At 50.2% G+C, this 12,372-nt stretch overlaps 1 protein-coding gene across 5 annotated transcripts in view; it reads right to left on the bottom strand.

The window, feature by feature from the left end:
• DAPK1 (death associated protein kinase 1) overlaps positions 1 to 12,372 on the bottom strand; it is a 178,410-nt gene that overhangs the window by 25,000 nt on the left and 141,038 nt on the right. For all 5 annotated transcript variants that reach the window (XM_045840294.1, XM_045840297.1, XM_045840293.1 and 2 more), the window contains exon 19: positions 3,658 to 3,735. In XM_045840294.1, the coding sequence (XP_045696250.1) occupies positions 3,658 to 3,735 (78 nt within the window). The remainder of the gene's footprint in view (positions 1 to 3,657; positions 3,736 to 12,372) is intronic.

Below are 12,372 nucleotides of genomic sequence, written 5' to 3'. Positions count from 1 at the left end.
CAATCTGGGAAAGCCAGATAAGAGCGGGATCGTGGCTCTCTGCACGTGGCAGGATGCAATTAGACCAGCACTGATGGAGCTGCAACTCTTAATTATGCAAATGCAGCTTCCTTGTGAATTTTGAATTCTGGGCAGATTCCCAACTTGGCCCTCTTTTCCAAAATATTCCTGGGCACCTTTCTCATGGTCTAGTCTCTGGGTTGAGGAAAAACAACTACTTTAAACATCAGCTTATGGATAATCTGATGAGAAGGACAAACAAAATAAAAATATGCCAACTCCCCAAATCTCCTGAAACTAATATTTTAAAATCAGATAAGAATGGGACTTGATTCGTAATGTTTGCTATTCCTGTGGTGTAAACACTGCCACCACAGCCCATTTCAAGCCCCCAGGGTGGCGGCACTGAACACGCAGGTTTGGGAAGAGAGGCGGATGGTGCGCCTTCGAGAAGCTCCGGCGCCGGCGCCGCACTGCCCGCAGAGGGCCTCGTGGCGCACGGGGGTCTGGGCGGAGCCTGCGCAGCTTAGGTCTGAGCCGTGTCCCTCCTTCCCCGATCAGACGACCAGACCGGCCTCCGCCACCTGCACCCTGCCCAGCCGCACTGGCTGAATGGTTCCATCTCCCCAAGGGCCAGCCCCCTGCGCTGCCTACACATGGAAACAGCCTCCCCCTCCTTGCCCCGCTCCTGCTGCCCCAAGCTGGTCAGTAAGATGACTTTGGTCCTACTTCAGGGTCAGTGAGCCCCAGGGCTTCCCTAGCAGACGTACATTTCTAGGCCTGTCAACTGAGTAGAGGCGAGAGCACGGGGAGGTGTTTTTTTGTTTGTTTGTTTGTTTTTTGCTAGTTTGGCTTATTTGCAAACCAAATGAAAAGGCAGGGCCCTTTAAGGCCGTGCCCCTGCAGTCCCAGATTCAGATTCCTCCCCAGGAATGTGATTAGCACCTCCGGGTGAGTCTGTAGAGGGTGGCACCACCAGGGGGTGTCAGAAAATGTGTGGAGGCGGTTGTTTGTTTGTTCTTGGTCTGCATAATGAATGGAGGAGGGGAGTTGTCACGGGGAAGCTGGGGGTCCTCGAACACTGCAAGGACAGGAAGCCCGCCCCGTGTGACCACACTGGAGTGTGGTTAAAAATGCTTGGCAGCCAAAGCCTCTCCTCCTGGCTCCTCAGGAATCGAGGTGCGGAGTCCCGTGAGGGAGTGACTGAGGTGGACACGCATGTGGGTGTCCCAGGGGCCCGTGTCTGGAACAGTATGTGGGGTGGGGGGGGCAGGGTTTCCCAGAGGAAGGTGGTCCTCGGGGAAGCCACACAGCCGGTGAGCCCAGGGTGGAGCAGGACCACCCCTGGCTGGGGAGGAAGCTCTGGGAAGAAGGCTTGCGCCCCCTGCAGGGCACCGACTGCAGACGTTTCTGCCTCAGGTGTGAGCCTGGGCTCTGCGCTTGGTAGCCTGTGGCTTCACCAACTTGAGTCTGTCTGGTTTCCCGTAGGAACAACTGAGTAAGGCGAGGAGAGTTTGTCCAGACTGGTCTGTTTCTGGAATTTCCAGAACAAAAGGCAGATAGAATCCCACAGCAGCCTGGGAGAGCTCAGTGTTCACTGGTCGCCCGCCCAGGCAGGACCTCTGCAGCCAGCCCACGGACTCCAAAGCACAAAGATGTGAAAATGGATTATTCTCTTCTCTATCCCCCAAAGTCAGCTCCAAGCACCGGGGAAAAAAATAGTCTCGTCTGTGTGTCCCCTGGCCTCCCCACCCCACCCCCCAGCAGGGACCACTATGAAAATGCAACTTTCAGTGGCTGAGAAAGTTAGACATTTTCACCCCTCCCTCGGGCACTTTTCGACATGTATATATGGCAGGAACTCTGTGGGACACCCAGGCTTGTTTTGGGCAATGCTTTTTCAATGAGCACTTAAATCGACTACCTTATTTTTTCCTTCCTATAAATTTTGTTTTTTAAAAAATTATCACAGGAGATTCGGAAAATCACAATAATGTTTAAAGAAGAAAATGTTAATCACCCGAACAAAATGCAAAAATACCACTGTTAACATGTTCTTTCCAGGTATTTTAGAAAAACATTGGTGGGATTATAATGTGCACGTAATTTATCTTCTGATTCGAGGCCTGGGAACACCCTAAGCATTCAACTACTGTTACTGAAAACCTCTCTTAAAATATTGCGATGACTGAGAGCCCCTCTGCCTCACGGCTGCGTGACAGTCTGCTGTACGCCACTGTCAGTCACTGGACGTTCTGGTTCTCATCACTGTATCATGACAACACTGCAGTCGGTGCCGTCAGTGTGTAGCTAGAAAAGGGAGCAGAGGGAATTAGACACTGAGCTTCATGAAACGGGGGAGCGTGAGCCTGCTCAGCCAGGAAGCTACAGCTTCACACCCCAGGGGACCACACCACTGCGCCCCCAAGGGGATTAGCACGCCTCCTCCCCCCACTCTGGTACCGAATCTTTGGGGGGTCCCGGGAGAGGTGGCTTGATCCTAGAGGCCTGTCAGTCTAACTAGGGGGTGTGAGCCTGTTCAAAGCCCACGAAAACCTGGGAAATTCATTGGTCATTTCAGAAAAGGTTTTTGTCTGTCCTAAACCTGAGATAGATAATCCCAGAGGAGCAAAGAAATTCTTTTTCTCTCCCTTTTGCTCCAGACCTGCACTTGTGCCGTGCACTCACACGTCCTCTCGCCACAGCCAGGCAGCCTAGCAGCCACGTGGGCTGTGGCTGTGGGCGTCCACCCTCAGGCTGCAGCAGGGAGGCAGTGGGCTGCAGCTGAAACACACGCTAAACTACCTGGACAGGGACTGAGAATGCTTAGCTGCACCTGTGGCTCCCAAGGGCTAAGCTTTAATGTGAAGCAAAAATTCTGGACACTGGCTGCTGTCTTGGCCTTGCGGAGGACACAGTTGGGCCTGTTCCACTGTGGGACAGAGGGAGATGGGACACTGGGAACCCAGGAGGCACCTTCCATTTCCACACGAATTATCTGTTATCTTCAGTGGAATAAGCCATCTTGCCACACCACAGTCTCCTGTGTGTGGGTCCTTGGAATGCTTTCCTTGCGATCCTGTGGAAGAGCCCGATTTCCACCTACCACAAAATTGACATCTTTGTGCGTAAACCATTTTTTCCCTTTGTTTCCTTAGGATAGAGTCCCAGACAGAGAGTTCCCAGCTTAAAGGGTCTGACTGTTTTGAAGTCTCTTAATACACATTGCCATGTGTGCTAGAAATTCTCACCTGCCTGTACTTATTTTTGTCATGTTTTCTTAAACCTCAGAGCAATGATGCGAAACAAACCAGAGCATATGGCACATCTTGGAGCTCAAAGCATTAAGAAGGAAAGAAACAGGGTCAGCGTTCTCAGTTCCCCCCACTTTATGGAGGCAGTTATCACGCAGAGGGCGGGAGGACGGAAGCTGGGCACGGCAATTGTAAAGAGGCTAAACGATCTCCAAGTCCAAATGCAGAAGAAACAGGACAGGTAGCTGAGACATTTATGCAAGTTGAAATGCAAACCACAGGGCAGGGACAGCTGCCTTTTCACACAGCCTGTGAGTCCAAAGCCTCCTTCTCAGAGTCTACAGGGGAAAAGACACTTTTCATGTAAAAACAGAATTTCAAACCGATAAACTGAATTTCTCACCTTCCGAAGTCTTGCAAGGAGACCTGCTACATGTTCATGCTGTTCCGATCTAGCGAGATCCTCCGCTGTCTTTCCATCCTGTCGGAGAAAAATGATTAGTTTCTTTCCTTTGCAACAGAGAGCTATGTGTTCCACACACCAGTCCCGCCACGGGAGGCAGGAGCAAGAACAGGGGTCAGAAACAAAGAAAGTGGACAAAAAGAGCGCATCCTGGCTTATTTCCCTTTCTGTGGAATCCTATTTCACTTGACTGCCCAGGAAAGGAGGAAAAGAAGTAGGAGGAAATTGTACGTTTTTTTTTTTTAGGTTTATTTATTTTTATTTTTAGAGAGGGGGAAGGGAGGGAGAAAGAGAGAGAGAAACATCAATGTGTGGTTGCCTCTCATGTGGCCCTTACTGGGGACCTGGCCTGCAACCCAGGCATGTGCCCTGACTAGGAATTGAACTGGTGACCCTTTGATTCACAGTCCATGCTCAATCCACTGAGCTACACCTGCCAGGGCTGCACTGGAATTTTTAAAAACATTTTTATTTATTGATTGATTTTAGAGAGGGGGAAGAGAGAGAGAGAGAGAGAGAGAGAGAGAGAGAGATTGGATTGTTGTTCCACTTATTTATGCATTCCTTGGTTGATTCTTGTATATACCCTGACTGGGGACCAAACCTGCAACCTTGGTGTATCAGACAATGTTCTAACCAACTGGGCTACCTGGCCAGGGCCTTGCATTGGTGTTTTGAGGTACAACATGAGATGTCTCAGGCCCCCAGGCTTTAATCAAACTCGGCACCTCGTTAGTGGTCAGGTGACTCAGTGAACTTTTCTCCAATTAGGCGGACGGTAAAGATGGTCATTAGATGCCGAATTCCCCTTACTGCCAGCTAACGTCTTAAAATACTCCGGACAACCCTCAGCACTGACATCGTGCTGTATACTAGTAATTACTGTGCATTCAAAGAAAAGAAAGGCTTAGTTTAGCAGACAATTTTATCTAATGAATTTCAGTGAACATAAAAGGAGGCCAAAAGGGGGCCACGTGCCAAACCTGGCAAGCTCAGGGGAGGCCTGACCAGCTCGGAGGCCTGAAGTGGCCACGTGGGACGGTCTGCAATTGAAAAGCCCTGACCGAAAGCGAGTCACGCGGGTCGTCGTGACCTAGGCCGGCACCGATGCCCACAAAGGCCAGCTGTCCCTTAACTGAGCCTGCCTGTCGTCTCTCTGCACCTGGGATGAGACACCTTTGGAACGCCGGGGGAATTTCTCCTTTCCAGGAACCCGAGCACAGACCTGAGAACCCCTTATTGTTATTGTTATTGCGTTAATTGTTAACTATCCTACACCTGCCGATGTAGACGGGTGTGTCTGTCCTGTGTGTCTGTCCGTTTTACTTTCTGTCCAATCTCAGAGGGTCCCCTGCTTTGCTTTCTCCTGCCTCCCTAATCTATCACCACTGGATTTCATGTAACCCCCTTACATCTTTCCCTTTGGTTCTAATGTATAAAATAAGGTGCAAAACTGCCATTCTCTGGAGCATTTTATCAATCCGTTGAGATTTTGCTTCCTGGCAACTCTCGTCAAGTTTGACTCAAATAAACTCATTAAAATTCTTATAGGTTTGGATGCTTCTTACGTCAACAAGGAAATAAAGGTCCATGGTAGTTTGTTGTTTGCTTTTTACTTAGAAAATTTCAGCCCTGGCTGGCGTGGCTCAGCAGTTTTAGTGCTGGACTGAAAACCAAACGGTCACGGTTTGATTCCCAGTCAGGGCACATGCCTGGGTTGTGGGCCAGGTGCCCAGTAGCAGGCATGGGAGAAGCGACCACACACTGATGTTTCTCTCACACATTGATGTTTCTCTCCCTCACTTTCTCCCTCCCTTCCCCTCTCTAAAAATAAATAAATAAAACCTTTAAAAATAAAAAAAATTTTTTTCTTCTAATCCTCACCCAAGAATGTTTTTGCATTGATATTAGAGAAAGAGGAAAAGGGGGAAGGAGGAGAAAGAGAGAGAGAAACACCGATGTGAGAGAGAAACATCAATCGATTGTATCCTGTACCCGCCCCACCAGGGATCGAACCCACAACCTAGGTACATGCCTTGACTGGGAATTGAACCTGCAAAATTTGGGTGTACGGAAGATGCTCCAAGCTACTGAGCCATCTGGCCAAGGGCAAAAAGCAATGTTTTTAAACAAGAAGAATAGGAAGACTTTTGGCGTATCTTTCAGTGGTTACCAGTAACAAAGTCCCATTTCCATGGAAGCTGAGAAATGCCTAAATCTGTTTAAGAGCCCGCCTTCCAACTTCTCAAGCAAGCCACTCTCTGAGCCACATGGGGGGGGTCCCATGAGACCAGCGTTTCGCAGCCTCGGTGCGGCTGACGCTGCAGATGGGGTCATTCTCTGCTCTGGGAGCTGCCCGTGCACTGCGAGATGTGTAGCAGCATCCCTGGCCTCTGTCACTAGATGCGAGCAGCATCCCCCTCCCCCCACTTGGGACACCCCATGCTGCCCCCAGCCGCTGCCCCATGTTCTCTGGGGGTGAAAGAGCCCTGGTGAGAACCAGCACCGTAGGCTGAAGCTGGTAGCTCAGAAGGGTGCCCCGGAGGAGGTGTGCTTTACAGCTGAATGCCATCTCTCTGCTCCCTTAGAGTCCCAAGAAGTGTCCAATGGACAGGCGGGGGCTTCCAGTTTGCTTTGGGGGGGGCCATTAGGTATCATGTCAGGCACCACATCCCCAACCAGAGATTCATACCAAACTGTCTAGATCCTTTACTGACGTGTCAAGAAAAAGATTCAGCCCAGCGATTCCCAAGCCCCACTGCCCACTGGGCTCACCAGGGTCTTTGAGAACTCCCACTGCCTGGCTCCCACTGGGCACTGTGCTTATGTCAGGCTGGGGCGAGACCAGGCAGTTGGGGTTCTGAGCATTCTCTGGTGGTTTTACTGTGCAGGACAGTTCGGGGACACTGTTTCAGAAATCTGAACCTCAACTTACATGTCCTTTCTTTTGGTATGCCTGGCCACAACCATTATCTCCATGGAAGACCTCAGCTCTGCCTACAAGACCGGCTGCGGATGTTCAGTGACAAACCTCACTTTCCACCAGTGAGCCTCTCAGCTGACAGAAAAACAGTCATGAACAACAGTCCTTATATTTGCACAGAACTTTACACTTTGCAAAACATATTACTCTAAAGGACATTCTTCAGGCTTCCAAGAGAAACGCCTGCCAATGCTGACCTGGAGCTAGAAGGACCCGGGTTAAGTCCTGACCGCACCTCACCAGCTGTGTGGGCAGTCACCTGGGCTCCCGGAGTCTGGGTTCCTTTATCTGCAAGATGGGGAGAGACAGCCACTCCGCACAGGTTCACAGCAGATTAGAGAAAACCAACTGGGAAGAGCTTGCTTTACCAGGCACGGGAAAAGCAAGCAGGGGTGATTATTAATAAAAGAGCTAGACATTCTTCTAAATTCCCTGGTTTCTGTCCAGGAGAGAAAAGGGTAGGAAGTGGATCTCTGCCCAGGGAGTTAGCACCCCTGAGCAAGGTGCTAACTCCCTGGGCTGTGGCCCAGCCGGCCCATGAGCAACCCTGACCTTCACTGCCCTCCTTGCTACACACAGCGGTCCTATCTGGGAAGGCTCCCACAGAAGGTGATACAGGAGTCAGAATCTGAATGAAGAGATGAGAGACCAAGCCATTTGCATGCCTGAAGGAGTTCTGCTCTTGCTGTGTGAACAACTGGCATGTCTGAAGATGTGGCTGACGAAGGAGGAGCAAGCAGAGGAGGAGGAGGAGGAGCAAGACATGGGGTCAGGGAGGCCCCTCTCCAGTAGTAAGGACCTGTGTCCTGATGGAGGGTCAGAGAGCCAGGATGTGATCGGACTCAGGTTTAAACAAGGGCACTCGAGCTGCTGTGAGAGGAACAGACTGTGGACAGGTGAGGGTGGAAGTGGGGAGACCAGGACAAATCACACATGATCACAGCCAAGGGTTCACAAATTGTGGGAGACCCAACACAGAGCAAGAATCAATTCCCGCAGAGCCCGAAACCAGGGCAGATCACACCCACTGCAGGGGGCTGAAGAACAGGAGGCTTCCGGGGCTCCGGTGGAATACAGAAAGATGAGAGGCATTTGTGTCCTGAAATCTTCCTGCCACCAGTATCATCCCCTACTGCGTGCCCAGGCTCCTGCTACTCCACCTAAAGTCTCGCACTTTGAAGGCAGAAGCGCACCACAGAGTGTGTGCTCGCGTGCACAAGAGGGCACTACGTGCAGGGGTGGAGGGGTGGGAACAGGCCATGCACAGGGGGTGAACAGCATGCGCCAATTTGATCAGGTGAGAGTGAGTGAGGGGCTTCCGAGGACCCAGGGCCTGAAGATAGTACCATTCCTGAGGGGGTACAGGGGTGAAGGGTGAAGCTGGGCAGTGGCTGTGGCCTGGCCTTGGGCTCACATTCTGAAGACCACAGAGCTCCAGAGTGACTTGAAAGCAGAGCGCATTGCAGATGGTCTTCCCCAGAACCATACATATGGTGGCAGGTCTATACGGTGACAGGATGGACCTGTCATTGTGGCCATGAGGCTACAGTCAAAGGTCCAGTTCTGAGGGTGAGCTGGTCTGAGGGGAAAAACACAACGATGAGGCCCTTAACCAGGTGGAGGCAGGCGGATGGAGAACTGTGAGTTCTGGAAGAATCCGGGTCATGGCCACCGGCATGATGCCAGGGAGGAGAGCTTCCACACTCCTGGACAGGCACCTGGATGCGTGTTAGAGCCCATCACAAAGGTCAGACACTGGGGGAGGAGAAGAGCAGTCCCGGAGGGAGGGGACAGTACATGGAGGCTGTGTCTCTCAGTGTGACACTTGCGGGGCGGGTGAGGCTAGAGACCCGGACGTGGGCCTGAGTCTCCAGGTGCAGCCCTGGAGTGGGAGGCGGCTGGCCAGCCAGGATGGAAGAGCTGCAGGAGGGCGTGGAGCGGGAGGGGGGCAAGCAGAGGCAGGAGAAGTGAGCAGGGCTGGCGGGTTTTCTCATCCAAGGCAGGAGAGTCTCAAGAGAGTGTGAAGTCCTGGAGAGGTAACTAGTGAAACAGGATTTAAATGAGCTGTTGGCACTTAGGTGAGAAGGACTATAAAGCAAGTAATTACTACAAAAGTCAGAGTGGGGGCTACTTCAGGGGCTGGGAGAGGTATACATAGCAAAAGGGCTCGCCATTCTAATTCTTGATCTGAATGGTGCTCCAAAGGTGTTTGTCTTACTCATCAAGCTTTACTTTTTTTTTTTTCTTCATATGTTTCTCTAAACGTATGTCTTATAGTAGAAGTTTTGAAGCAGGGAGTTACCAGGAGGCCACAGGGACCCTGCTGAGAGTCACAAGGAGTGGGGGGGAAACTGTGGAGGCTGGAGGAGGGGCAGAAGACAAGAACAAGGAGAGGACAGGCCTTCTGAGGACTTTTCCAAGCAATCCTGGCTGAGAACAGGTGGGAGAGGAACAGTAACACTAGAGGGCGCTGCAAGGTCACGGGCTTGGGGAAGGATGGGAAGAATGGCTCCTGCTCAGGCAGTGAGGAGAGGAGCCCGCAGAGGAAATGGCTTGCTCTGTGCTGTCCCCACACATGGCTGGCTACTCAGTGCTGGACTGGTGGCCAAGGTAAGATGTGCTTTGGGTGTAAAATGCACACAGAATTTTATTTTTGTATCTTAAAATTTTTTTTAATTGATTTTGGAGAGAGGGAAGAAGAAGGAGAGAGAGAGGGGGGGGGAGGGAGAGGGAGGGAGAGAGAACACCCCACTGATTTGTTGTTCCACTTATTTATGTATTCATTGGTTGATTTTTATATGTGCCCTGACTGGGGATTGAACCCCAAAATTTGGCATATTGGGTTGATGCTCTAACCTACAGAGCTACCCAGCTAGGGCACACACTGGATTTTAAATATAGCACAAACCAAAGAATATGAAATAATTTAAAAATACTGACTACAAGTTTAAATGATATTTTACATATCTTGTGCTAAATAAAATATATTACTAAAGTTGATTTCCTCTTTTCCCTTTTAGACGTGGCTACTGGAATAGTGAGGATGACATACACAGTGGGTGTCACTGTTCCGTTGGAGCTGTCTTCAAGGTGTCTCAAGGACCACACCACCTCCTGCTCGAAACCCTGGTGAAGCAGCAAGTGTTAGAAACTGTAGCAAGTTCCCCAACTGGGTGGCTCAGTCGGTTGGAGTGTCATTCTGTACACCAAAAGGCTGAGGGTCCGGTTCTCAGTTAGGGCACGTACCTAGGTGGTGGGCTCCCTCCTTGATAGGATGGGACACAAAGACTGATGTTTCTCTCTCACATTGATGTTTCCCTGTCTCTCTCTCTCTATCCCTTCCTCTCTCTCTAAAAGCCATAAAATCATGTCTTTGGGTGAGGATTAAAACAGAAAAGGCTGTATCAAGTGTTCCAGAAGACCTAGCTAGGACAATTAATGAAGGTGGCTCCCCTAAACAACAGATTTCTAGTGTAGGTGAAACAACTACCTTCTATGGGAAGCAGATGCCATCAGGGCTTCCCGAGTCCGAGAGAAGTCAATGTCTGGCTTCAAAGCTCCGAGGGCAGGCAGATTCCTTTGTTGGGGGCTAATGTAGTCGGTGACTTTAAGTTGACACCAATGCTCACTCACCATTCTGAAAGTCCTAGGGCCCTTTAGCATTACGGTGAGTCTACTGTGCCTGTGCTCTAAGGACAGAACTACAAAGCTCGGAAGGCAGCACATCTCTTTACAACCCAGTTTTAAGCCCACTGGGTGAGGCCTACAGCCTAGAGAAAAAGATTCCTTCCAAAATATGACTGCTCACTGACAATGCACCCGGTGCCCCAAGAGCTCTGATGGAGATGCACGAGATTCATGTTGTTTCATGCCTGCTACCTCAGCATTCGTTCTGCAGCCCATGGATCAAGCAGTAATTTTAATATTTAAGTCTTATTATTTAAGACATACATTTCAAAAGGGCATAGCTGCATAGATAGTGGTTCCTCCGATGGATCTGGGCAAAGCAAATTGAAAACCTTCTGGAAAGGATTCACCATTCTAGATGCCACTAAGAACATCTGTAATTCACAGGAAGACGTCAGAATACCAACAGGAGTTTGGAAGAAGTTGATTTCAACCCTCTTGCATGATTTGAGGGGTTCAAGAAGACGTCAGTGGAGGAAGTAGCCGCAGATGTGGTAGAAACAGCGAGGGAACTAGAATTAGAAGCGGGGCCTGAAGATGGGACTGAATTGCTGCCTTCTCGTGAGAAAACGAACGGATGAGGAGTTGCTTCTCATTGACGGTCAAAGAAACTGGTCTCGTGAGAGGAAATCTACTCCTGGTGAAGATGCGGTGAAGAGTGTTCGAACGACCACAAGGGATTTAGAATATCCCGTAGACTTAGCTGACAAAGCAGCACCAGGGTTTAAGAGGATTAGCTCCAATGTTGAAGGAGGTTCTCTTGCGGGTAAAACGCTATCAAGCGGCATCACACGCTACACAGAAATTGTAACAGGAAGAGTCAACCCACGCAGCCAACGTCACGGTTGTCTCACGTTAAGAAATTGCCACAGCGGACCCCAACCTTCAGTAGCCACCCCCCTCACTGGGCAGTAGCCACCAACCTCGAGGCAAGACCCTGCACCGGCCAAAAGGCTGCCAGCTCTCTGAAAGCTCCAATAATGGCGAGCGTGTTTTAGCAATAAAGGATTTTAATGAAACTACGTGCACTGTTGTTTTTTAGATGCAATGCCATTGCACACTTAGACTACAGTGTATTATAAACATAATTTTTATCTGCACTGGAAAGCCAAAAAGTTTGTGTGACTTGCTTTACTGTATTTGCTTTATTGCTGTGGTCTGGAACGGAACCTGCAACATCTCTGAGGCATGCCTGCGCCCCAGACCAGAGGTCAGCAAACACTTTCTGTAAAGGATCAGGCAGCAGATATTTTGGACTCTGTGGGCCATAGGGTCTCTGTTGCAACTGCTCACCTCTGCCCTTGTAGTGTGGAAGCAGCCACAGGCAATACACAAGTAGCATGGCTGTGTCCTGATAAAACCTCACTTACAGAACTGAACAGCAGCTGGATTTGGCCCGTGGACCAAAGTTTGTCAACCTCTTTATGATTCCAAGAAATGAGGCCCTCCTTCCAGCCTCAGTGCCCTGATTCCCTCCAGGCCAGTTGCCATATTTTATACCTCCGATGGATCTCCTTAGAAAAACATGTTATGTCAGCAAAGCACCAGTGGGTTTCAGGAATCTCCCACATAAGAGAATGGAGGCTCAGCCTGCTGTCGGGCCAGAAACAACTCAAATGATAATACACTGCAGTGAACGACGATAACCTTATCTCATTAGCTGACGTGGTTTCTGCTTTGGAATTTCATGAAATGGGAATTGAAGGGCTTCCTCGGCAGGGAGGTACCTGGCCTGGAATGAGGAGTGGGGAGTACGGGCAGGGCAACTGAAGAAATCTCACTTAAAAATAACTCGCAGGCCTAACAGCAAAGCTAGATTTTAAATAAGAGACAGAAGCTCTTATCAGCTTTTGCCCACATACCTGAGGCCTGCCCCCACCTCACTCCTCCTCCTCTTCCCCTCCCCCACTACCCCCCTCCAAGCCCACAGCACCTCCAGGCGCCAAGGGGGAGCATTTAGGAAAGAACACACACGCATCTAATAG

Source organism: Phyllostomus hastatus, unplaced genomic scaffold, assembly GCF_019186645.2.
Source record: "Phyllostomus hastatus isolate PE091 unplaced genomic scaffold, TTU_PhHast_1.1 phas_contig_34, whole genome shotgun sequence".
NCBI classification, from domain to species: domain Eukaryota; kingdom Metazoa; phylum Chordata; class Mammalia; order Chiroptera; family Phyllostomidae; genus Phyllostomus; species Phyllostomus hastatus.
Note: the sequence above shows the minus strand (reverse complement) of the source record. Positions and strands in the feature narration are given on the sequence as shown.